The 26,833-nt window shown below is 34.2% G+C and overlaps 5 protein-coding genes and 1 long non-coding RNA gene across 6 annotated transcripts; 2 read left to right on the forward strand and 4 right to left on the reverse strand.

Annotated features, from left to right (window-relative positions):
• The first annotated feature begins 4,883 nt into the window (after positions 1-4,883).
• On the forward strand, positions 4,884-6,335 carry LOC140828036 (protein TIFY 10A-like). The gene is made up of 5 exons (XM_073191006.1): positions 4,884-5,122; positions 5,246-5,417; positions 5,535-5,809; positions 5,899-5,956; positions 6,057-6,335. The coding sequence occupies exons 1-5, from the start codon at positions 4,981-4,983 to the stop codon at positions 6,163-6,165; spliced, it is 756 nt and encodes a 251-aa protein (XP_073047107.1). The 5' UTR covers positions 4,884-4,980; the 3' UTR covers positions 6,166-6,335.
• A 2,281-nt stretch (positions 6,336-8,616) lies between these two features.
• Positions 8,617-11,391, reverse strand: LOC140825480 (mediator of RNA polymerase II transcription subunit 7a-like). The gene is made up of 5 exons (XM_073187285.1): positions 11,169-11,391; positions 10,265-10,334; positions 9,350-9,516; positions 9,172-9,245; positions 8,617-8,884 (listed from the first exon to the last, which is right to left on the reverse strand). Exons 1-5 carry the CDS (start codon positions 11,301-11,303, stop codon positions 8,824-8,826), a joined length of 507 nt encoding a protein of 168 aa, XP_073043386.1. The 5' UTR covers positions 11,304-11,391; the 3' UTR covers positions 8,617-8,823.
• A 1,541-nt stretch (positions 11,392-12,932) lies between these two features.
• Positions 12,933-13,433, reverse strand: LOC140828656 (ethylene-responsive transcription factor ERF017-like). The gene has a single exon (XM_073191588.1). The coding sequence runs from the start codon at positions 13,431-13,433 to the stop codon at positions 12,933-12,935; it is 501 nt and encodes a 166-aa protein (XP_073047689.1).
• Positions 13,434-15,001: 1,568 nt separating this feature from the next.
• Positions 15,002-15,926, reverse strand: LOC140828037 (ethylene-responsive transcription factor ERF017-like). The gene has a single exon (XM_073191007.1). It carries the CDS (start codon positions 15,804-15,806, stop codon positions 15,096-15,098), a length of 711 nt encoding a protein of 236 aa, XP_073047108.1. The 5' UTR covers positions 15,807-15,926; the 3' UTR covers positions 15,002-15,095.
• Positions 15,927-18,237: 2,311 nt separating this feature from the next.
• LOC140825482 (uncharacterized) lies at positions 18,238-20,585 on the forward strand. Its single transcript, XR_012116671.1, has 3 exons — positions 18,238-18,553; positions 19,318-19,463; positions 20,350-20,585. It is a non-coding gene; the product is annotated as an uncharacterized lncRNA (long non-coding RNA).
• Positions 19,501-26,282, reverse strand: LOC140825481 (respiratory burst oxidase homolog protein E). The gene is made up of 14 exons (XM_073187286.1): positions 25,487-26,282; positions 25,164-25,323; positions 24,333-24,381; positions 23,849-23,962; positions 22,804-23,226; positions 22,333-22,719; positions 22,137-22,232; positions 21,779-21,894; positions 21,485-21,655; positions 21,240-21,396; positions 20,944-21,129; positions 20,710-20,838; positions 20,453-20,531; positions 19,501-20,036 (listed from the first exon to the last, which is right to left on the reverse strand). Exons 1-14 carry the CDS (start codon positions 26,100-26,102, stop codon positions 19,927-19,929), a joined length of 2,793 nt encoding a protein of 930 aa, XP_073043387.1. The 5' UTR covers positions 26,103-26,282; the 3' UTR covers positions 19,501-19,926.
• Positions 26,283-26,833: the final 551 nt, after the last annotated feature.

Consider the following 26,833-nt stretch of genomic DNA (forward strand, 5'->3'; position numbering starts at 1 on the left):
GCTTAAACACCGTTTAAGTGTGCTTAAGCTTGAAGTTCGACAAAAATGCCTCGCTCTGAAGACAATAATATGTAATCAAGACAGAGTACAATGAACATCCAGACGAGGGGTTCGATACTAAGGATGTCCCTCGAATGGAATATATTACTTATCGGCTCACGGTGAAGGTGTTCGAGTTCCGGTTCGAATACACGGGAGTGGAGATACTCACATATGGAATGGACATGTCTGGGGGGATAACCTATAAAAGAAACACTTTTCCAGCGTTCTTATGTACAGGGACGCGGTATAGGGCGGTGTTCCTCCGCTTCCTGTGAAAATCTGGATTTGTATGATGAGAGGGGACGTGGCAGTGTTCCTCCGCGCCAATATAAAATTAATAGGTTTTTACACCTCATGTCCAGCATATTTACTTATTTGCCAGGGTTTTATATTTAATTTTTTAAAAATAGAATTTTAAATGCAATTGATTTTACATGTAACGTGTTTTGTTCTTTTCAATTTTGGTAGCGGGTTTTGATGCAACTTTTCCGATTATTTGGTGCGAAACTTGTTATAATAACTATACTTATAAAAATTTACGGTATTTAATTTTAGTTGAAATGTCATCTAAATAAGTTTATAAATTATAATATATATATTAGTTGCATGAGTAGCTATCACGGATCTTTATCCGTGAAACGCGTTAATTATGTCGATATTTACAATATAATAAGTCTTTTGTAATACGGTTTCACGGAATTTTTTTGTGAGATATGTCAATTTTGCTCATATTTACAATAAAAATATTATTTTTTTGCATAAAAAATAATACTTTTGCATTAATGATTCAAACAGGATATTTTCTCACAAAATTGACCCACGAGGCAGTCTCACATGAGTTTTTGTATTTACAAAAATAAGTAATATTTTTTGCATAATATATAATACTTTTGAGTAGGTTTTTTGTGAGACGCTCACAAATCTTTATCTGTTAGACGAGTCAATCCTACTGATATTAACAATAAAAAGTAATAATTTTTCATAAATGACCCAGATAAGAGATCTGTCTCACAAAATACGACCCGTGAGACCGTTTCACATAAGTTTTTGCCAATATTTTTTCATGTGTTATCAAAATAAAAGATTCATCTCCTGGATAAAAATATGTGACATCATCTCACATAAATTTTTATTTAGTTTTAAGTGAAATTGTTTTGATCTCTTTGATGTATTTCTTTTCCAAAACTTTTATCATTTATTATATGTGTGCTATAGTTTTTTATTTATATAATTCTTTTCCAAAACTTTTATCATTTATTATATGTGTGCTATAGTTTTTTATTTATATAATTAACTGTTATTGATACCAAATTCTAATGTCCAGTACGTTGTAATAAGTTTTTCAAAAAAAAAAAGCCAGAAATTTATGTATCTTAAAAACGAGGCACATGCAGTTGCGTAGGGCTAGCAAAAATCAGAAAATTCCTGACCTTTCCTGACTTCCGACCCGGGCCCGACCCGAAATTTTCCCAACCCGAATAGTCGGGATTTTTCCCGACCCGCTCAGAATAGGGAAAGGGATCGGGAATATAAGATATACCCGACGGGATTCCCGACTCGACCCGAATATATTAATAAATTTAAATATTTAATTTTATTTGAAAAAGAGACTAAAATACTAATTTTAAAATATATTTTTTAAAATATAATCTATACATAATATTTATACTTATTTGGGTTATTTTATATGTATTTAAGATTTTATTAACTTATATGTATATATTCTTAAATTAGTTAGTAATATTCATAGTTAGAGAACAAATGGAAAACGAAAATAAATTTAAAAAAAAATCAAGAATAGTATAGAATGTATATTTGTGCACCATCATTTGTTTTTTAAGATATATGAAAAATATTGTTTCGCTTAGGTATATTTTAGTAATTTACTTCAAATACAATCATAATACTAAAACATTTTAATAATTTATATTTATATTAGGTATATTTTACAATGTCAAGCTACATTTGATTTTATCTGTCAAAAAAATAAAACATAAATGAATCTTATTAATTTGATTTGATTAAAAAAATATTAAATTTTATACTTAAAATATATATTTTTTATAAATATAAATCAGATCAAACTCTAGGTCATATTTAAAAGTGCAAATATTTAAAACATTCTTCAAATTTAATTTCTCATATCTAACAACAATAATAATAAAATGAAATGATGAAAATAAAAAATGAACAGAATGTGTCAAAATAATGAAAATTCAGTGAGAATACTGCATTCTGTGCACACGATCCTTGAGAATCTCACTGTACAAAACTACATGATTTGCAGGAATTTTCTGAATTTCATTACCGCAACTCTTTCGAATTTCTCCGAATTTTGTCTGTTCATTTCTGTACGACTAACCGTTGATTTTCTTGCTTGAATCTTTCATATCTTCCGCGAATTTCACTCTGTTCTTCTTCTTCGCCTGATCACTTTTCTTGCTCCCTATGAATTAATGAACATGTAGATGAACAAAAAAATCTCAATGAAAAAGAAGTGTTTTCTTGATATTTAGTACCTGAATCAGAAGCTAAATACGATTTGAGAGCTTTTTTTTCAGGACATAAATAAAAAATATTTATCGGGATTTTGTCTCCTTTCCCGACCCGATCCCGAACATTCGGGATCCCGAATATTCGGGTCCCGATATTTGTCGGGTACAAGATCGGGAATCTTTTTCTATTCCCAATTCTTATCGGGACGAGGATCGGGTTAGAGGGTTACGGGACGAGTCCCTACCCGATCCCAGCCCTACAGTTGCGAGTATTTATTAGCATGCATGCATATGTTGAAGATCTCTCTCTATCTTCAAAGATATTCAATCAAGCGAAGAGGCTGTGCATCTCAACCACATGGAACCTCACCACGTGGTGATATTTGGTTGGACCAATTCCGGGTTTTAATTAATATATATTTAATGAAATTATATAGTTCGATCGCAAGTCAAACTGTTTTAGCCGACATTTTTTGTTCTGTTTTATAAATTTTGTTGAATCAATTATATTATAATTATTCTAATTATATTTTTGATGATTAATTTAGTTATTTTAATCAAAATTATTTTGCAATTAATAATTTTTTGTAACATGCACGTGTTTTTATCAACTAAATCATAAAAAAATTAGTAATGATTTAGTTACATGATTTTAACGAAGATAACTAAAATTAATCGTTAAAATACAGTTAACTATAATTAAATTTTAAAAATAAACTAAAAATATCATCCGTCATTAATTCCAAATTCAACTTGACAAATTCATTTCTCTCCTTTTTTTTCAAATAACATTTCAATCTTATATTACATATATTTAGAGTTTGATTATAAATTTTATATTAATCTAAAATTTAATTGGATATAATTTTTATCTATATTTAAAAATTAAAAAAAAAACTATATATATAGTGAATGCATATTGGATGGATTGTGTTGGGTCTCAATCATTCAAGCTTTGAGTCAAGCGTTCGATTGAGGGACGCAAATTGACTTCATCTACTATTAATTAATTAAACAGTATCCTTTTGAATTTCTAAGCAAATTAAATTAAGAATAGGTCTCTTGTGAGGCGATCTCACGAATCTTTATATGTGAGACGGGTCAATCTCACCGATATTCACAATAAAAAGTAATACTCTTAATATAAAAAGTATACTTTTTCTAGGATAACACAAATAAGAGATCCGTTTCACAAAATACGACATGTGAGACCGTCCCACATAAATTTTTGTCTTAAATTAGAAACTATCTTGAAGAGACGGGTCGATGACATTATTAGATCATATGGATCTATCATATATTAATAAAAGTCGATATCATATGTTCGAAGATTGAAAAATAAAATTTCACTTGACAAGGATTGTATTATCCTTTATAATTTTTATTTTAATATTGTATATTTTCTCGGGGAAAAAAACCTTTTTTCTCCCTTAATAATATTTATGACGTTAATACTAAGGCTGCGTTTGGTTCGGGTGATTAGCCGGGATAGATTATTTTATCCCGGCTAATCACATGTTTGGTTGGATTTTTATCAAATCAGAGGGCCCGTGATAATAGGAAGAAGCCCGCACTGTAGCTACAATTTGTTGGACAACCTCATATTTTTTCAATTTTACCCTTCTCCTAAATTCAAACTCACCACCACTTACCGCCACGACCGCCTATGCGACGGACTGCACCGGTTAGCGACGGTTTGTAAAAAACTCCGTCGCTAATAGCGACAGTTTTTTCATAAACCGTCGCTAATAGCGACGGTTTGCAAGAAACGTCGCCGATCTAAACATCGGCGACGGTTTTTCAAAAACCGGTGCTATAAAAATCCGTCGCAAATAACGACGGTTTATACAAATCGTCGCTAATACGAACAGTTTTTCCTAAAACCGTCGCTGATAGCGACGGTTGTAATGAAATTGTCGCCGATCTAAACAAGATCGGCGCCGTGCTCAAAAAAAAGGGGAGGGCAAATTGGTCTTTCATCAAAAAATTCAAAATTATCCTACACTAAAAAAATAGTACCAAACATAAAAATTTTACACACATTAGATTAACAATCCTATCACAATCATTTTCTTTAGCATTTACGTACTAATCAGTAGTTACTCTATCCTCCAACCAAACGTAGCCGAACGGGATAACAGATGGCGTGGGCTAAGTGTCCGATTTGTGACTGAACAGATAACGGAATAATAGATGGCGTAAAAGTGGGATGGTGTTCGATATGGAAAGCAACACGTGTTTATGTATGTAATATTTAAACTAATATGGTCCTACTTGGCAATTATCCGCACAACTTGTCGGCCATTTTGCTCTTCCCTAAAACACCACAAATTCCTCGTGTCTAAATGACCCAAATTAAGAAGGATAAAAACCCTTCGGCATCCATTCGCTATCCCACTTTCTTTCCATTTCTCCACTTTTGATTAATTTTTCCGGAGGTGAAATGGACTCGTCGGAAGTCGTGGATTCCTCGGGAAAGAGGAAGAATATCTATCAGACTTGTAGCTTGTTTAGTCAGTTCTTGAAGGGGAACGGCGGCTTTGGGGAAGTGGGTCTTGGTTTGTCTCAGAATTTGGAACATGAAAGTACGTACGGCTTCCGTTTTTCTTTTTGCTTCTTAGATTTGGGTTTTGGTTTTCTTGGATTTTTTTCTGTTTTAGGTCGAAAGCTGATTTTTTTTTAATCTTTTGTTTAATGTTTTGAAACAGTGGTGCCGACAGGGACGATGAATTTGTTGCCCATGATTGAGAAATTGGGTCTGAATCAGGCTCCTCCCAACCCTGATTTGGATCCCAGGAACTTTACCTCGCCGTTGAATAGTTTCCACCACCTTGTCGGCGGAGGGAGGAGGGAAGAAACCATGAAGAAATCTTATTCCAGGTGACGAACGATTTAGACATACCTTTTTGAGCAAATTTTGTTTCGCTTTAAATGGTAAAAAATTACAAATTTTATCTGTAATCCATTTCCTAATTATCTCCTTGAAATTTGATGCAGCTGTGGAACGAAATTGGTGGCCGAAGGTGCGCCTTTGACCATTTTCTATGCGGGACAGGTCATAGTGTTTAACGATTTTCCGGCGGACAAGGCCGATGAAGTTATGATGCTAGCCAACAAATCGAGCGCCGCCGCGGCGCAGAACTGCCACTTCTCCCCCTTCGCTCCGCCCATCACACCACAAAGTCCAACGGAGTCCGCCACCAGCTTTCCCAACTTTGTCCTGAGTTTAGAGCGTGCTCACCCCACTCCGCCGCCGCCGCAGTTTGCTTCCGGTAAGCATAACGTCTGTTTAATGAATCGACCACCAAGTTATTTGCTTGACAAGACAAGATCTCATGCGACTTTTAACCCTTTCTTTCAGATTTACCAATTGCCAGAAAAAAATCACTGGCCCGATTCCTGGAAAAGAGAAAAGATCGGTAAGCATTTTCTTGATTTTCACACGAAACAGCAAATCTCGAATTTCTTCGTTTTGCTGTAGTGAATTAAATCAATTAAAATATTTTTGAAAAATGACAGAACTACTGCGACTGAACCATACCCAGCTAGAAATCCGGCGGCGCCATTGAAGGCGGCTCAAAACAACGAAGCATGGCTGAGATTGGGTCCCCAGACTAGGCGCAATTAATTAATGATAGTTAAAGTTGGTGGTTTACCCATCAATTAATATTTGAATTTATTTACGTGTAAATTAAGCATAGGATTAGTTCTGAGTAGCTTCATTAAAAAATTTCGATTTCAATTTGCATGTGCTATTTCTTGAGATTAATTAATTAATAACTTCATATATACTTGTTAGCCACCGTAGCATATCTGCATATCCATTGTGTCATTCGTATCTAAAGTTGTATATTTTTAGTTAAAACAAAAACTCTATGCTGTTTTTAAAAATTTTAACATGTTGAACAAAATTTAATCGATTATGCAATTTTTTTATATCAAAATTATTATTATTTTTTATTCTAAATATAGATCGAGTCGATCCATAAGATCTTATCACAAAATACATATTAATAAATAATACGTGGTTTATATTTATGTGTTGAGGTATAAAATCTTTGAATATATAATTAGAGTAGCAGTGTCGATCATAATTTTTCTAAACATCTCCCAAATATCAGATTGCTTGCTTTTTTCTTATAGATTTAAAGTAATTAATCGCATATATAGCCGTAGTATCATGTATATGTTTCATTTTGATAAGCTAAATACAGAAATGAAATGATTAGGAGGAGATGAAACCAAGCTTAGTAAATAATAAATAAATATATAAAATAATTAAAGAATGAATGGAGAGCAATGATATATGGTACGGTAGCAGGATAAGTACGTATTTTAAGAACATAAAAACTCACGGGAGACGATTTCATAAGTTAGTTTTGAGATATAGATATTTTATATGAGTCATTTATATATATTTTTTTATGTCCAAAATATTTTTTTTTGTAAATATCAACAAAATTGATTTTATCTTATAAATAAAGGATCGAAAAACCTTCTCACGAGATAAATTATTTGCAGATATTTTGTTTTTTTCTTTCTTTGTTTATTTATTTTTTAGTTTTTTAAAAAAATTGCCATCATTTTTTTTTGTCGTCATTTTGTTCTTTCTTTGTTTGTTTATTTAATTTTTTAGTTTTTTTTTTTAGAAAAAAAACTGGTCACCATTTTATTTTTAATTTTTGGTCGTCATTTTGCTTGTTCTTGTATTTGTCACGTTCTACACGTATCTGGCTACATGGATCGATTCGTCCATTTTCCTGGAAAAATAAAAATAAAAAATCCATGCATCCCATTCTTGATAGTTGACACAACACACATATTATATTTTAAAGTAACATATATTAAATAAAATTTTAATTGGCATCACATGATGTGCCTTCTATCTTTAGCTGAGCAAAAAGGGCCGTCTTACATATAAAAAAAAAATATGAGGGTCGTATTTTCTCCAAAAAAATTTTAATTGGCATCACAAGATATGTACCTATGGCACTAATTGGGAATACAAATTTAAATAACATGAAAATATGAGGGTCGTATTTTCTCCAAAAAATATAGATGTCAAGAAATTTAATCAATTTTTTCAAAGGAGAACGTAGCAACGTATGTGGAATAATAATGGCCTTTCACAGTTCCCAAACGCCAATGCTTTACGAACGGGAATGGATGCCGGACTGTTTAATCTGTTTTTCTTTTTCCTTTTTTTGACAACGACTGTTTAATATTTTATTATAATTTATGTAAGCGTGTGTAAAATAATAATGTATAAATTAAATGATTATACGAACGTAAAATGTATAATGTCGTTAATTTTTTAAGTTGATCAGATGATTTTGACAATTAATACAAAATTTTCTTCAATTAGTTTTTCATATGTAAACATTAATCGGGAAATTGACCTTCAGTCTCCAGCCGTCGATTTTTTTTGTGTTCAATCACTGATACCGCATTTCCACATGAAATGTATCACATTTTGTATGACATAGTACCATAATTTTGTGAGTAGGGAGTGAACCCAAACAAATGTTTTGATTGAGGAATTTTCACCAACTTCCCCAACATTAAGCGATTGACTGATAGAAGTTTTTAGTGGGACAGTAAGTATGAAAAATACTTATGAAATAAAATATTTTGATGTTTTTCAAACTAGTTATGAAAAACACTATTTTTATATAATATAATAGATAAAATGTAGCGGGTTAATATTATATACATATTTTCATTTTATAAATTTAGAAACAACACATACGAACCTTTCTTCTTTGACAATATAGAAGAGATTATTAAAACGAAGTAAAATTAGATTTTTTTAAAATAAAATTTTTTAAATTTAATTTCAAAAGGTATATATCAAAAGCATCAACATTAATTTAAATAAAATTATCTCACTTAATAATAAATGGACATTATTATCCTCATCACATTTACTAATATAATAATCGACATGATCATCCTCCTCCTTGCTAGTATAATTATCGTTACTGATGTTATTACTATGATTGTCCTTACTAATGAAGTCAAAAGGTGCGAGAAACTAACATTGCCATTTTTAAATAAATTTTCAAATTTTGAAAACAAATAAAATAGATATTTGGTATTTATTTTTAATTTTCGATTAATCTTTTGTAAGTATTATGCCCCATATTGGTACTAAATAATACGGGGAGTAACAGTTTCATGTAAATACATAGATACCACGTGAAGCGTCACAAGAAACAGTTGAACTTAGCTACCAAATCAATGACAGTAGTAAATTTTATCAAGAAAAGCTACCTGTCAAAGGTTTCTACTGTCCATCTAAGGTTCCAAGGGCCTCCTTTAGAAGCCTTTGTGCTTCTTCTCTTCGCCTGATCCATCACATCAAATATAACATTTTGTATTACCAGTCTACACTTTGCAACAAGGCGAGCATAAAATATAATAGCCGGAAGTGAAGTGAGTGAAAGGAAAAGCATGTCAACTGTGTTTATGTTTATGTTTACTCTACACATATATATATATTTATATATATATATAATGTACTGAAAATGCTCATTTCAGAATACCAATGGTCATTTATATCCACAGATCAGGATATCTCGACATGTCTGGAGCACCTTTTACAGTTACAATATCAATTTATTATCATACGTACCTACTAATGTCTTCCACAGCTTGTTTCCGACGTTCTATCTGTTGTTCTAGGATATGGATCAGTGTTGCTCTGGCCTGAATTAAGGGAATACAACTTGAGAGAGCAAAAGCAAAGCCAGAATGCTGGATCATGCAACGATATTTGACAAATATTTTTGTATTACATGGAAATACTTAACCTGGTATGGACGAAGAGAATTGAGAAGGTGATGCAAGTTCTTGAAAATAAGAGAGATGTCTTCCACTCTCCTGGCATATTGTGATGGCCGCTCCACAAGAACATCAGCAAGCTCCAACAAATGCAGTTGTAATTCTCTGTTGAGTGATTTCAGCTGCTTCTTGAAATCTAGCAGAAAAGATGTCAGTTTTTTCTACCCATGTTCACACTCAGCATGACATACCAGGATCTGAACCATAGGAAACTAGCCACTCTAACTAGAACATTTTGCAACAAGAACTAATCAGGACAATACGAACTGAACAACCACATATGAAATATATTTTAAAAAAAACACTCATGTTCTTATTTGATGATAAATAACCAATTGAATTTTGCCAGCGTTTTTAGAGTGGATGTCCAGGTTTACAAATTACAATTAATACCCCCATCCAAACGCATAACAAATGTGGATGCGGCTATGATAACTTCGACCCTGCAGCCACCACCACTTTAGCAGCATAATTTTCTCAACCAAATTAGAGATCAGAACCAAAGAAGGAGGCAAGATGGTGCAAGAACTTCGTGGCTAACAAGCAAATATATAGTCTTGTTGATATATAATAAGAGGACAAGGATTATGAACTCAATGAGAGGCGCGTATACTAGCTAACTTACTTTCAAGTGAATCTTTAAACTCACGAGTCATAATACACTAGAGTGACAAACCATATGCTATCGTGGAAATCTGATAGTCAAATTCTACCAAATCTATGGAATGGAAAAATATAGTCCCGAATAAAACAGCAACATCATGCAGAAGGTAAAATGAATTTGTAAAATAACTTCGTAACCAACATCAAAATGGTTGAGATATCAATATAATATTCGAATAATATAGCAAAGATACTGTGTCAAGAGAGTGGGACAAAGATACCGATGTTAGGCCCTTTTGGGTACAACTGACGAACACCTTGCTCTTCTAGACCTGGAAGCACATCATCTGTCTGCAGAAGATGTTCAAAAACAAGGTTAAAATAACTATAAATATGTTATCTTTCACAAAATAATGAGCTAGCAAACGCAAGGGACAAACTACAGCACCAAGAACTTCCGGAAAGTAGACATATGACATACAAAACTCAAGAGAATGAGACTTCTATAAGCATACAGGCTAAAGATATTAACTTTCAGAAAGAAGATGGAGGAAAAAGTCATATGATTCCTATTGAGAAACTGGAGCTTATAACTTCAGGACTGCTATAAACCATAAAGATTTAACAAGTGCGTCAAAGTAGTGAATCATAATGCATGGACCGACTCAATCTCGATCCTACACGGTTGATTTCATTAATTGCCAGCAAAGAACACAAACTTAAATTTAGGGGAATGTCTATTTACTTTCCATACACACAGTGAATTTGGAAAAAGAGTCTGACCAAGTTCAAATACCTTTTTTCTACATAATTCCCCAATTTTTGTCCACAAGATTCACGATTCTTTGAGACTATCCATATCTAACTCCTCATCATATCATATGTAAAATATACAAATGCTTCAAGAGAATCCACAATAATCAGCATTTGGTTTGCAGGACCTCGTGTCATCCTCGAAAAACAACATAACTTTCTTTAGAAATATAATGATACATTCATAAACTGGACATCAAATACTCATAATTTCAGCAATAAAATAAAAATCCCCAAATGTTTTCCTATAAAAACAACCTACTATAATCCTAAATGTCCCAACCGATTACATATAGTTACTTAAGAAACAAAATTACATCGTAATTGCAATCCCCCAAATCCCCAAAGTGCAGTCGAATCAATCAGAAATACCGTATAACTGGCGCCGTAAAGTACGTAGGGGCCTTGAATTGGAGGAGGTGGGGAGGGGGCGGAGTCGGGGTCTTGAGAGTAGTCTTTGTACAGTTTGTAAAACGGCGGCGGCGGCGGATACGTCGCCGTTGCCATTTTCTTCGAATGGTTATCAGAACTCAGTCACCCTGCGCTGTTAGCTCAAATTGATACATTTGGTATTGGTATGGGTGTTTTTTAAAATAAAATAATATAATAAAAAAACTGAAAAATAGAAACTCGGAGGAGTCGAGGTTCCTTCGAAAAACTAATTAGATTTTTGTCAATGACGTCTCCTAACATTTATTTATTTATATATATATATATTTTTAGAGTTATATACTTTATATATTTTATATTAATTTCTATCTTTTTTTGTCAGCCATTATGTAATCTTTTACATCCAAAAAATAAAAACAACAAAAATGTCTTTGGTCAATTTTAATAAAAATAAAATTGTACACTTTTCATTAATTGTTTTAATATATACATGTTGAAAGCATGTCTTAAATTTGGAAAAAAATCATACAAATTATTCAAATTTATTCGATAATAATTGACACATACTTATTTCAATATTCTAATTTTTTTTAGATACGATGAACTTATAAAAAAGATTATTTACATATAATTATAATAAATAAATGATATTGATCCATGGAGCAAGACCAGGCAATGTGACCTTGGCTCAATAGAACGAGATAGGACTAGGTGGCCCGGACACAAGTAATAGACATTCTCAATGGAGATGGGTGAAGTCTCTTGGGTTGAGACGCGCGATAACAAACAACTTATTCACTCGTGGCTTGTCCTCTATCCGTATCTCTTCTACAATGAATTTTTTCCTTAAAACAAAACTCTTAATAAATTCGATGGATTTACTCGACTCGACTCGACTCACCCGATTCATCCGGATCATATCAAACTTTAACATCACATGAGATACATTGAATTTCATCTTCAACCATCTTTTAACGCTCGTGTTTGTGATTTCACGTCTGCTCAAGTAATTGGTCGGTGGAAAAGTTTCATTCTACCATGTCAGAAACTCTCCTCCTGATCTATGAACACATACCTCGTTCATTATTGAGCTCACATATTATTACATTATTTTTAATGCGCATATTAATATATATTTAAATTATATATTATTTGCAAAAGTTAATATTTTCAAACCACCAACAATTTATAATGTTATTAAAATTCTATTTCTTTCGTCATTTATACTGTTTACTTTGATTTGAAACAAAATTAATACAATCCTAACTGTTAATTTTTCAAAACTTGGATGATCGGGAAAAATATGTTAGCTGACTCCATATATCCATTGGCAGATTATAGTATTGTACAACTTACTAGTCTAATTAATCGCACGCTTTGAGAAAATAGAATCCCAATATCATAATCACGTAAATTTCTACCCAATTAATTAATTTATGAATTAATCAGCCTTCATAAAATAAGTAATTAAATATGGCTTTTCAAAGAAATATTCCAAACTTTTCCACATCCAGCTTCATTATATAAATCAATACGTTTTTTTACTAAAAAATTCTAAATAAATCAAGGTTCTGAATCTCTAATTTATATTTCATATCAAATATTGATTAATTCGAGATTTGATAATAATAATTATTTACATATTATCTTCTGAACAAAATGGAATAATGACCATCCAACAGATACAAATATATGATTATAACGAAAACTCTACTGTATTTTCCTTGGAATCTTAGAAAAAGAACTTCAAAAATTCCACAACAGGCCGACGGTACTTTCTCCGCCGTCTCTCTCGCTGCTTTCCACACAACTCTCCCTACCCCCGAACTGGCCAAAAGAAGAAGAGCCCAACTCCTTGCTCTCCCCGAAGAGCACGTCTTGCACCGCCGGCTGTTTCAACTCCATCCCTGCAGCCGAATCCGGTGTCGGAACCGCAGACTTCCCGCGAGCATGCTTAGAGGCAGCGACCTGAATCTGCGACCTGGAAAGCTCATCACCCGCTGCCAGAATACTCGGTGGTGGATCCTCGGGGAAGTTCAGCACCACCGAAGGCCCACGCAAGCAAATCATGGCGGCGTCATAAGCTCGGGCAGCCTCCTCCGGAGTCTCGTAAGAACCCAACCAGATCCGATCACGGCTCTTCGGTTGGCGAACCTCAGCCACCCACTTCCCCCATTTTCTCATCCTCACACCCTTGTAGTGGCCGCCGCGCCGCTCTGATCTTCTCGATTGGTCAGTCCTGCCCATGGAGTTTAACCAAAAAATATCTGTAATCTAAATAACTTTTTATAGTGTGTGATATATATCGTTCCTTGTGTTTGAAAATCACTTAAATGCTGCGTGGAATGAATGACACGAGTGGACTCGTTGACAGTCAAAGCAAGCAGCGGATTCCCATTTAAAAATGGTTTGATCGACAGGTGTGGCGGTGCTAGAGTTAGATCTCCGCATGCAAAAGCAAGACACGTGGGTAGGCTAATTTCAGCAAATGCTATGACCCGGTGGATCTTGGACCATTTATTGGGCATACACTTGCATCAGGTGAAAATCATCCCGGTGTGACGTAGTATTTGTCGCTCATTTCCATGTTAACTTTTGCTAAAATCATTCGCATATAAAATCACATTTTTGATTAAAAAAAATTTGTTTTATTAATAAATTGGCGGGAAATCAAATTCAATTCCGATTTAATTTACTTATTGCTTAGATAAGATAGTAATTTTTGTTTCATATATAAATGCTTTTTCAACTTAATAAAATTATCGTGAGTATTTATCATTAATTTCGAGATTTTTCCGATATTTTATGTCGATCAACGTGCTAATCCTTCTTGTTACTGCACGTTTTCGCACATAATTAATCCATTAAAAAGTTATGTTTATTCATTATTTGGGATACCGGCATGCACTCGTCCTCAACATAATAAGCTGGTTTATTCGTTTAAGTTATCGCCTTACAAATTAATTGTTACACAAAGTCTAGTCAAATATTTCGCATGATAGAGCTATTACTCCTAATAATTTGGCGAAAATTTGTGTGAGACGGTCTTACGAGTTATATTTTGTCAGACAAATATCTTATTTTGGTCATACATGAAAATATATTACTTTTTATGCTAAGAGTATTACTTTTTATTGTGACTATCGGTAGGATTACCTGTGAAATAAAGATCCGTGAGACCGTCTCACAACAATTTCATACATAAGGCCTCGCACACGGATTTTACTTTTTTAAAAAAAATTGGTGGGCCTGATATTTCTGACCATTATTAATTTTAATAAATTTTGAAAAAATATTTTAAATTAAAACATAAAAATTATATATATTAAATCAGAAAATATAAAAAATGTAGAAAATATTTGATCGAACATATTTTAAGTTTACATAAGAATGTGTAATGAAGTTTCTCTACTTTTTAATTATGTGTAGTTTTAATTGTCTTTTAAAATTTTATTATCTGTAATTTTTTAATTATCAGTGCTGTAACATGAATTTATCAGAGCTGACATCAACATACTAGCTTCATTTATTAAATTGGCTTGCGACTTTTATGAAAGTTTGCCTCTACTTCTACTAACAGTTAGTGATAAAGAGAAACTAAATATATTAGATATGCATGCTCTTTTAATATACGAGGAGAATTAAATAATACCAATTGAATGTCTGTATATACACTAACCAACATTTCAGATCATATAAGCATTACATCGATTTTCAAACCTCCTCTTTACTCCATAACACGCATTAATTCTGTATATATATATATATACTTTATAAAAAACCTGTAAATTATCGATAGAAATAAAGTTGATGGATGCAAATTAAATTGTTCACCAACTCTATTAAAAAATTCGATAAAAAAACCTAAAAAGTAAAGGAAAAGCAGGGTAGAAATCGTAGCACAAAAGATTACCACAACTTCTTACTTAAAAAAGTTGGCGAAATTAAATCTTGAAAATCCCAAAGAGAAGAAGATATTCCTTCATTATTATTAGTTTCCGGACAATAATAATCCACGTGGGGAATTGAAAAGTCGTCGAATCCAGAAAATAAGCCGTAATCGGGCACGTTATTTTCGTTGCCCACAGCCAAAAACTGGTCCAAAAACGCATTGTCCAGGGGCATTTCCAAGAATTCATTATCCACGTGCGCCGCCCCGTACGACAACGACGTGGACGGCGATCCTACGTTCAGAGGGAACACATCCGAAGCCGACAAAGATTCCGACTGTGAATCCGAATTATCAACCCGCGAAACGGGTTGATCCATAGGGGCCGACTGCGCGAAACGCGCCGCCGCGTCCTGGATCGCCCCCGGCGATAAGGAACCGCCATTGGGTATCTCCGGTGGATTATCCGGGAAGTTGAACTTAGCCTTCCTGCCCCGGAGGCAAAAAAGAGCGGCGTCGAATGCACGGGCTGCCTTCTCAGCTGTGTCGTAAGAACCCAACCAAATCCTCTCCCTGCTGTTCGGCAGCCGGATCTCCGACACATATTTACCCCATTTACGCCTCCTCACCCCCTTGTACTTGCACGAAGAAGACGAAGCAGCCGACGACCTGCATATCTTCTCCGAATGCGGCGGCGATGGTTGTTCGTTTTGATCCACAGATTTCACCATACAGAACAGATTCCCTTAATTAGAAAGAAAAACCCAGGAACAACAATTCCCTTAACTGGAAACGAATTAAAATGGATCGACACCGTCGTTGTTAATGATGTTGAGTAGGGGAAAATGGCGGCCGCATATATATATATATATGAGTGTGTAGTGAGAGTGTCGGGAGTAAAAGGAAGGGGGTCAAAAGACCCACGGCGCGTTGACCGAAACCCTGTCCTAAAACGTGGGGAATTTATGAATATAGAATCGAAGATTTCGTGGATTACGCGGTCCATTGGTTCGGGTAATCATTGAGATAAGAACACGTGAGGAACTAGAATTCCTCCAAGGCCATCCAAGTTAGGCTCTATTAATCAAATATTAAAAAATCACTATTTATACATATTTATTTTTCACGCCTTATAAATCGAGCTAATTTCGAATTTGTTCCTCCAATAAGTCACTTTTTTTAACTTAATTGTTGCGTTTGTTGATTGATTAGTGTCCGACCAATATGTATTTTATGTGTCGAATAATTGTATGTTATTTATATAAAGTTTGTTTGTAAATTTTAATTTTTCAATGATATTTTTGATTTATGTGAAAAAATAAACACACTTTCGGACAAAACGAGTAACATGTTTACATAATATAAATATTGTTGATACGACGTGTTTTGACTAGTCATATGATTGAATAAAATATAAAAGAATACAAAATAAGTATATTCTAGACTTCTAGTTTGACATGCCAATTGTCACGTATGGAAACAAGATGCAGGGACACATCGTCTATCCCACCTCACACATGATGTAGTGCGGGCTTTCGTCAATCACTTTGGAGATGACGTTGAAGGCTAAACAAACGTAAATGAATACGTACCTATACGCGTTTTATACCCATAATCCGATTATCATCACATATTATATTGTAAAATTCAAACTAAAGTATATTAACATAAGATTGCAGGTTTAGATTGGACTACAAGGGAGAAGGAGTCGAGTTATTTTTATAATGTGAGAATTCGAAACCGCTACATTTTGATATGTATTGTGTAAACTTTGGACTGAAGTAATAACCTGCAAACGAAGCTGTAAATCGCAGTTAAGTTCTATACGACAATCTAGCTCAAAAAAGACAAAAACTTGTGTGAGATGGTCTCACGAGTCGTATTTGTGAGACGGATCTCTTATTTGGATCACCCATGAAAAAGTATAACTTTTTATGCTAAGATTATTACTTTTTATTGTGAATATGGGTAGGGTTGACCCGTCTCACGGATTATGACCCGTGAGACGGTCTCACGTGAGACTCACTCCTCAAAAAAATTTTGATGATGAAATCGAACTCTTAATTATTAGTTAAAATTATTATCATGTTTAAGGTAAGTAGAACTTGTTGTTTTTCGAAAATTAAAATATGTTGATAAAACTTATAGATTAACTAATTATGTTGATAGAAGTTATAGGGTAACTAAAATTATCATGTTCATAAATTATAGATTTCACAATTTTATTTCGTATTTTGGGATATAAACACAAATGTTGTTATGAAATAATATGTTGATTTTAGAAATTATGTATACTAGACTTGTTGTTTTTCAAATTTTATTGGAAAATGAAGGCGATGTCGTGTCTCGGATTCTAAGCGTGACATATACAGTAGATTCATTATATATTGGCGATATCGATAAAAAAAAATTTTGGAGAGGATATTAATAAATTTTGAATAAGGAGATTTTATGGAGTCAATAAATTTAATTTTTTTTAGAAATGAAGTATGATGTCATTTCATAAAAGAAAAGTAAATAAATTAAAAGTGAACCAAAACAGTATTAACTATTAGGCAAAAATTTGAGTGAGACGGTCTCACGAGTCATATTTGTGAGACGGATCTCTTATTTAGGTCATCCATGAAAAAGTATTATTTTTTATGCTAACAGTATTACTTTTTAGACAAAAACTTGTGTGAGACGGTCTCACGGGTTGTATTTTGTGAGACGGATCTTTATTTGGATAATCCATGAAAAGGTATTACATTTTATGCTAAGAGTATTACTTTTTATTGTGAATATGGGTAGGGTTGACCCGTCTCACAGATTGTGATCCGTGAGACGGTCTCACATGAGACCTACTCTACTTTTTATTGTGAATATGAGTAGGGTTGACTCGTCTCACAGATTATGATCCGTGAGACGGTCTCACATGAGACTCACTCTAACTATTAAGCATCATATTAACATGTAGACTCATTATTTTCATTGCGTTTTATCTGATTTAATAATGAGTATTATCACCTGTATAATTAAATTGATATAATAATTTGTATGTTATAAAAATCTAATACAAAATTTTATTTATCAAAATTTAGAATATATTTAATATAAAATATTATCAAAATAAAAGCAAAATATCATAATATAATGATAGAATGTATCACTTTAGCCATACTCATTATGACAAACCGGTCGCCGAAATCAAAGTACATTAAAACCCTAAAACCCCAAATTCATATGATTTCAGATTTGGATGGGTATAAACAGACCCTAACTAGTGAACTGATCTGAAAATGGAGGGACTACAGAAAGCATATCGTAGTGCGATGGCCCAGGCTCAAGAATCAACGGCAAAACTTAGCTCCTTGGCTTCGTCTTTAGAAAAATCGAAAGGAATGGACTCTGCTGCTTCTTCTTCATCATCATCTGGTGTTGGATCCTCTGCCGGTTATTCAGCTGACCAGTCTCGCTTGTTGTTGACTCAACCACCGAGGTAAGAACCCTCGTCGTTGATGGTTAAATGCCTTCAGCTTGCGATTGGATGTTATAATTTATATTAGAGATCTTGGATGTCAAAATACTGTCATTTGGGATACGAAATCCATTGAGATACTTGATCGTAATTTAAATGCGAAGAATTCAGAAAATACGAAAACGAGAACAATGTGCTGTAGTATGGATTTGAAATCGAACTCTTCCATCTGAATGATTAATTTTGGTGATTTTGTAAGGGGAATACCTGGCTTGATTTTCTTTTTATGAACGGCGCACTGCAAAAAATGTATTTTAATCTTGTGAAAATTAATTTCTAGAAAAACTACAGATTGTAGTTGATTTTTCTTTTTGAATTGGAAGGATCTATAGGACTTATAATGCCATTATTTGTTAACGAATCTTTGTTCATTGTTTGTTTTTGCTTACAAAACTCTTAACCCGAGAACTTTGGTCAGATTTTGTTTGTCTGAGGAGGTAAATAGTTTGTTATGTAATTCAAATCTTGGTTTTGATTTAGCATAAAAAAGCTTCATAGCCAAGAAATAATTCAAATTTTTTTCCCAGGCTAGATTGGAAAACAGTTGTTTTCATTTTGTTGAAAAATTTGTGTTTTAAAATAATGGATGAAACCCTTATAAAAAAATTCGTCACAAAATCCTTTGGTCCAAACGTAGCATAAATTTTATGTGTATTTGTTTAAGTGTAAAGAGGAAAAAGTTAATGAAAGCACGTGTATGTTTTAATGACGGATCTCTTATGCAGACAGGTGGTATCACTTTGGACTTGCTCAAAGCTCTGCGCTATTTGTTTTCTTGCTGGAGTTTTTGCTGGTTATACGTTGAAAAGACGTGTTCGGCGATGGGCATCTAAACTGCTGCGTAGATTGAAAGATGATTGAAATGTCAAGAGTAAGTTTGCACAAATGTCATTTGAGGTACTTGAAATGTAAGGGAGTATTTTTATTTTTTCACAACAGATTATATGTGGAAACTCCAATTGATGGTCTTCTTGAATTTTTCATATGCAAAAGTTTTGTATCACTTGTCAAATTACTTAGAAATATTTCCATGCTTTATTTCTCAGATGCAATATTTCACTCGATAATACAATTTTTCACTCGATTATGCAATTTTTCACTCGATAATTCAATTTTTCTTGAAGCTGTTGTAACATAATCGACTATGAAGAAAATATAATCCGAGTATGTACTTTCTACATCCAACCTCCACAATCATTTCCCCCTCTGTTTTGATTCCCTACTTTATCATTGGGCTAACCCAAATATACACTTGCGGTGGTAATATTTATTTTTATCCTCTTAGACATCATAATTACAATTTGCAAGAATAGTTAGTATACAGTCTTCCCACTTTAAAAGTATTCCTTGTGAAACTCAAACCTCGTGGATGTCTTGCGAGTTACTTCTTGTGATAGTTTTTTCAGCTCCTTTGCCAAGATAGGCATGCCACAGTAGAAAACACCTGCAAATTTAAGAAGTTTTTGTTTTTAATCAGTCTCTCAAATTTTAACTTTCATTTTGGATTTCTAGACGTCGAAGGACATCGCTGTTAACTTAGCAAATCAAACTGGATTTTAATGTTTTAGAATTGACGCACAAGAAAACATTCATTTCCTGATTTTTTCTTTATGTTGACTTAGTTTGATTTGCTTCAATCCGAATCCTTCTATCTTTGAGCTCTTGATGAACAATACAACTTATGGTATTTTGCTTGTTAAATTTGTTTCAATTAGATCAGAAACTATATGACTTAGAGTCTTTTCTTCAACTTGCAGATTGTTGAATCGAATGGCAATGTCAAGGAACAATTTTACGAGCAAGGACCCAATTCGAAAGTCTGGATGAAATGAGATACATTTGTATGAAAAATATCTTTACCTACTGTTGAACATGGATGCTTTGCGGCTACTTTTTTCAACACTTCTTTCCAATTTGGCCTTGCAAAATGTGTCCTCACCTGAAATGGGGGAATATGATCTCATGAGACATTATCTACTCGTAATTTTTAACAGTCCTCATCTCATTGTTGCCACTTATACATGAAAGGTACATTGTAAGAAAGAGTGATCACTGATATAATTTACACCATTGTAGAATAATATCACACCATTGTAAAATATGAGTTGAGATCATACTCTGGTGCCAGATAGGATATCAACTCCATGTTTAGCATGGTTTAGTGCTTGGACCATGGTGATGAGAGTCGACCTTGCATCACCCTCTTCATAAACGCTTGTCAGATAATTGTGCATCTCTATTTGACCCTGTTCCATTTTGAGCACAAATAAATTGAATAACTTGCATCTCCTGTTCCAAATTTAGCAACAGAATTCTAAATGAATAAGTTTTTTGAAGGGGATAAGAAGTGCCTTGCGATCCATCTCTGCTATTTCGTTCATGACTCCCTTGAACCACTCAAATGAACCAGGCTCCCTGGTAACCCAGTAGAAATGCGCACTTCTTGTATGCTGTGGTTTCTTTTTTACGCCAGGTTCGCATGAAGAGGCTATACTATTTGAGCTATCATCTGATCTGCTGGTTTCCGTATTTGAGTCCTAAGCCGGCAACAATAAATAAAACGACTGAGTTCCGTCAAGTTTCTTTTACTGAAAAAAAAAGTAAAAAAGAAAAAGGAAAAGGTACGGCTACAGATACTGAACAATACCGCTTGGTCTTCTAGTCTTGTATTGTCCAATAGATCTTTGAGGATGCTTATGAAAGGAGTAGCTCCAATTCCAAGTCCTACAAGTAGTAATACATCATAGTTCTGGTAGTCTTGTGCTGGAGCTCCATAGGGTCCATCTACAAGCAATCTAGGTAAGCTGCACCAAGGAAGTTTGCTTGCTCAGGCTTCCTAGAGAGTCATCTCTAACTGACTGTATGGTCATAAAGTTTATCTAATTTAGTTACCCATTTCGGTGAATGTTTCCCCGTCCTCCGAAGTTAGCTCTACCAATCACTGTTGCTGAACTATTATCCTCGGTAAATACTCGTTTAAGTTCTTGTGTCCAATCTCCCACAGTACGAATATGGACGCTCAGGTAGTTGTCTCCTGGTGCTGAAGTAAGTGAAAATGGGTGCCTGAAGGAATATGAAATAAAACTAATTTTGCAATTGCCGTTGTGTCTTCAGAGACATATTCATATATGGATCTGACCATGTGTATGATATTTGTACATATGATGGTCGTGCACTTGTACTCACCATTCAAAGGGGGAGATTGTGGGACATTGTAGAAAAATATATTGCCCACTTATGTATTTGAATCCGTTTGGCTTTGCCATGACCAAGCTGAAAACACCTCCTGGAAGTACAGAAACCTATAAAATCCAGAAGAACCTGGGTGAATCTTTTGCTTTGGGCTTTGTTGAATCTTTTGTTTATTCAAGTCACTTTAGCTCAGTGAGACTCTTGCAGTAGCTACTTTTCATTAAAATTCAACAATAATGCATGAATCTCGCACAATATTTGGCACCTCGTAAAGCTATGCATTGTGTGAATAGATTATGCATATTGCTACCCAATGTTTGGATTGTTTTAATGAGATATGAAATGTAATTACCTTCAAAATCTCAACGGCATAATGTTCTGACCTTCGATTTCTTAGACTCCGTTCAGCTATGTAAAGCAGCAGGGGTATAGATATGTACATCCATGTCTGTCAAATCCAGCAAGACATGCCAGTAACACTACTTAGTTGTTCTTGTTAATAGTATATTTTCCGGATGCATAAAATTTTTTCTCCTACTCTATCTTACCGTTTTTGCATACCATTGATGGACCAAGAACAAGCTGGTTCCATGAACCAGTAGTAGTATGTAGACTAGACCAAGAAGATGATGTGAATACCAGAATGCATTAAAGCCTGTTAGTCTGTTGAAGGGTGCTGGCAACTTCACCCCTCTTTTTCTGAAGCTTCTTGTTGCTAATGTGAAGGAGATCACTATTAGCAGTACCATGACAATACCCGTGATGCCTACTGTTCCTGCCAATAGTTGACCATAGGTGGGCTGTACACCATGAGCAAAATCTGAAGCTATGGCTGAAAATTTATCCGGCGATGCTCTAGCTAAACGGGGTAAGTCGCATGTTAGATGGCTTCCTGCATGAATTATGATCCCGATTGCTATAGCAGTCGCAATGACCTGCAGGTGCTTTAAAGTTGTTGGATTGATAGCTAACGAATAAGCCAAATTTTTATCAAAGATTCATCTGGTATTGCCTCTCACCTTGTGAAAATTAATGTTGTCATTGAAAGGGATGAACAGCCTGGCACTTGTAGATCTTAGCCATGTCAATATATTACGACAAACTGGTAAAAGAATCAGAGCCATGTTGAGTTTAAGTGTTTCGGCGGCACCTTTTGCTGTTGTCAAGCAGTAACCCATTATCTGAAATGCTTCTTTTTGCCTGTAAGCAAGGAACTTCCAGATGAAAAGTCCGGCCATGATTAAAACCCATATCAACAAAATCCAATTCCTTTGCCAATTGTCTAAGAGGAGGCGCTTGAGTGCCATCCAGCCTTTGGACGCCACTTTTCTGGGGCTAAAATTGCTTAAATTCTGGCTCCATCCGACACTTGTTGTGCTCAAAGTTCTGCTGTAGTCCATGTAATTGTACCTTCGCAATAGAAGTGTTTCCAGCTGCCATAACTGAATAAAAAAGCAAATGAGGGAATACGGTTTCCATGAACATAGTTTTGTTGTACAAGATATGTAATTTTGTTCATGGCCATATATATGAAGAGGTGAAATCATAATTATTAGAATAGAAAAAATTTGAATCGTATATAATGAGATAATATTCAGCGTGATGCATTTGGATCGAGTCACTTGAAATCCATGGATTAAAAATGTATTTCAATTGTATACATAACCTAGAACAAAAGAATTTCAAATCCACCATTTATTTACAATATAAATATTATTCATAATAGATTTCAAAGTCTTAGAATATTAGAGTAATTTGAATTTTCTTTATTTAAGTTGTTTAACAATGGAAATAAACTCGAAATCATATATTTCAAATTACTCGATTCAAATGCAATTTTATATATCTACAGACTAAAAATCTTTTGTTATATATGTAAATTTGGTTGTCATTTGCACTTAGTGATGTATTGTCAAAGCTCAGCGATCTCCATTCAAGGGGCACGTTTTTTTTAAAAAAATTAACAAGACTTTGGCAAAATCTGCCACAAGCTAAGTTCATATTAATTGTTCGCAATTAGTTCTGTATGCCTGCCACATAATTATAAAACTAGCAACAATGTACCTCAATATACCCAAGATTTTCTGGATCAAGTTCTTCCATTATTAAAGAGGCATACTCCTCTGCACGTTCTCTCAAATTGGACAGCTTATTTGCGGAAACACTCAACATCATTAACTGTTTACAACAACAAAAAAATAGCAATAATTGGATTAGGAATCCCATTTTAAGAAGACTATTCTACATTGCCATGTCTCAAGCACGACTTGCCCATTTCTACAACAATTTAAGGCCTTTTTTTAACTAATTTTCATTGGGTTTTAAGTCAATCTATTACAGGGGAAAAAACAAAAAGAATTAACATAAGAAAAATAAAACACAAAAAAAATCATAATATACTGATTTAAAATCTGGTGAATCAGCAAAATCGCATGTCTTAATTAGTATTATTCAATATTCATAGTTAATAAAATTAGAGAGAATGTGGTTTGACCTAAATCTGAGTTCTAATTTTCCCTTTCAAGAAGTTGGCCAATAACAACTTTACCTCTTGCACTTCATCTCTTGTGATTTTTCCGTCTCCATTACTATCTGCCCTATATTTTAAACAATTCATCGAGATTAGTCCAATAATTCCATCAGAAATTTTAAAAATGAAATCAATAAACAAAAGGAGGTCAATTCTGTCTTAGTTAATCAGAATAATTTAATTTATTCGATACTCAATTATTGGTAACTTAGCAAATGTGTAGAATTTTTTAGTTGACGAGTACATATATTAAAAAAATATATACGAAAAGTACAGTCTAATGATTACTCTATGTCAAGGAAAATACAGAGGGAAGCTTCTCCAATCAAAGCTTCAAGAAATTAGTTAAATATGGTAATTATTAATAATTATAATAATTGGGAAATATTGACTCTTTTTCCAGAATACAAAATTGTTAAAAATTAGGGTTTTTATTGAATAATTTGATTTTTACAAGAAATTTGAACGAGTACTGGATTTGAAATAAATCAATGAATTAATGATTTAAAAATTATTGTTATAAATTTAAAAATAACTAAAAATCAGAGCTAAAAATTTCAATTCAATTGATTTGAGAAACCGTTTAGTATGACAGATGATATTCATCTTTGTGTTATTTTGTATTTGACTCAGATTTTACCATAATTATAATAGTTAATTTTTCAATTTAGCATCTTATCATATGAATTAATAAATCAATAATGTATTTGGATTAACGATTTGAAATCCATATTATTGAGTTAAAGAAGAGTGGGGAAAACAACTCAAACAAGAAATGTGAGATTTTTTTTTTTAAAAAAATAAGAACACGAAAAAAAGGAAAAGATGGCGGTGTTTGCGCATGCTCACATGTCAAAGAAAATTTGGAGACGGGCATCGAAACTGTGGTCGGATATTTGGAGCCAAAATTCATGCAGCTCCGCCTTCGTTATTCTCCCAATATTCTGTCGCCTCCGCCGCGCCAGCGCGTCGAATACTCCCACCGCAAACTCTTTCGAATCACCCATCCCTACACATGCACCACGTCAAATTCATTAAATCAAAAATTGAAAAACTAGATAAAATTTTGAGAGCGATTCATATCGTGTGAACCACCTGCCAATTTGATGTTCGAACTACCGAAAATATTGTAACTTAAATACTGATTTGATTAATATTTGGCTAAATTTTACCTATGCATTCCCCGAAATCTTGTCTAGAGAGCAAGCCGTCTTTAGCCAAGTGGTCAAACCGAGCCTCGACTTGTTTCCAGAGCAGGTTAGGGTCGGATTTGCCGTCTGTGTTTCTGCTGATGAATCTCAGTCCGCCCAGCGCTCTATGCGCGCTGGATTTGTTCCTATCCAACTTCGCCTTCAACTTCATCATCTCGCGAACGGAAACCACCGGCGGAGACATGCGCTGTCCCTCCGTGTACGGCGTGTAGGCCCTGGCTGACGCGGATCTCCGCCAGGTGAACATGCGCCGTAGTCTCGACGCAGATGAAGAACTCCGCTTCAGAAATCCGTCAACCGCCTCCACATCCCCCACTCTTCCGCAAGCAGCAGATGATCTTGCATTACTATCGGCTTCCGCCGGCACAACGCTTCGCAAGACGACGGACCTTTCATCGAGCTCGAGAGTGACTTCAACCATTTCCTCCGCGTGATCAACATTCCTCCCCAAACCGTTGAGGAAAACTGGCAGCATTGCGCCGCGAACTCCATACCCTGGCACCTCGGCGCAATCTTCTGGCAAGTCAAAAGAGCGCCTGTACGTTGAACTGTTCCCGTAAGACAACGACCGCTTCATCACTATTTCATCGAAAAGAAAACAAAATTCAATCCGTATACATTTGTTTGGAAAACGGTTCGGTGAAAAATCGAAAATGTTAATGAAGGAAGAACAGCAGAAGAAATCGAGAAGTTGCAGAATCACACGCTTTGTCCGGAAAGAGGGATGGGAGTTAATTAGACTTGAAAACCAGCACCTCCCAACCCAACCTAATCTCTGCCTAGCCACGCCATTTCAACCATCCCTAATATTATTAATAATAATAATTATTATTTTAATAAAAAAATTAAAATGTAAATTTTGATACAACACAATTAGCCATCACCACATTCGAAATTATATAACGTAAAAACTATAACATATATATACAATTTAAATAGTTAATAGACATAATTAAAACTTCGACAATGCATATTTGATTCGGTTGTACTACTACTCATGGAGTGCATGTAATTAATTAATGAAGTCCTTAATTTGGTTGTACTATGAAAATGTATTTATTTGTACAAGTTGTGTAGTAGCCCGAATCCCAAATTGGGTAATTAACGGATTATTGGTGATTAAGAAGGTTTAATGTGTAATTTTGACCGAGTCATGATCGGACGGACCGAAGATGGTTCAGAAGCACCGAAGAGTTCGGAAGGTCCGAAGTGAGTTCGGTGGATCCGATCATTAGGTGTCAAGAGTTGATCGACACGTGGGAGTTCGGACGTTCCGAAGTGTAGGTTCGGTGGATCCGATCATGAGGT

The sequence above is a fragment of the Primulina eburnea genome, chromosome 3, assembly GCF_022965805.1.
Source record: "Primulina eburnea isolate SZY01 chromosome 3, ASM2296580v1, whole genome shotgun sequence".
Lineage (NCBI taxonomy): Eukaryota > Viridiplantae > Streptophyta > Magnoliopsida > Lamiales > Gesneriaceae > Primulina > Primulina eburnea.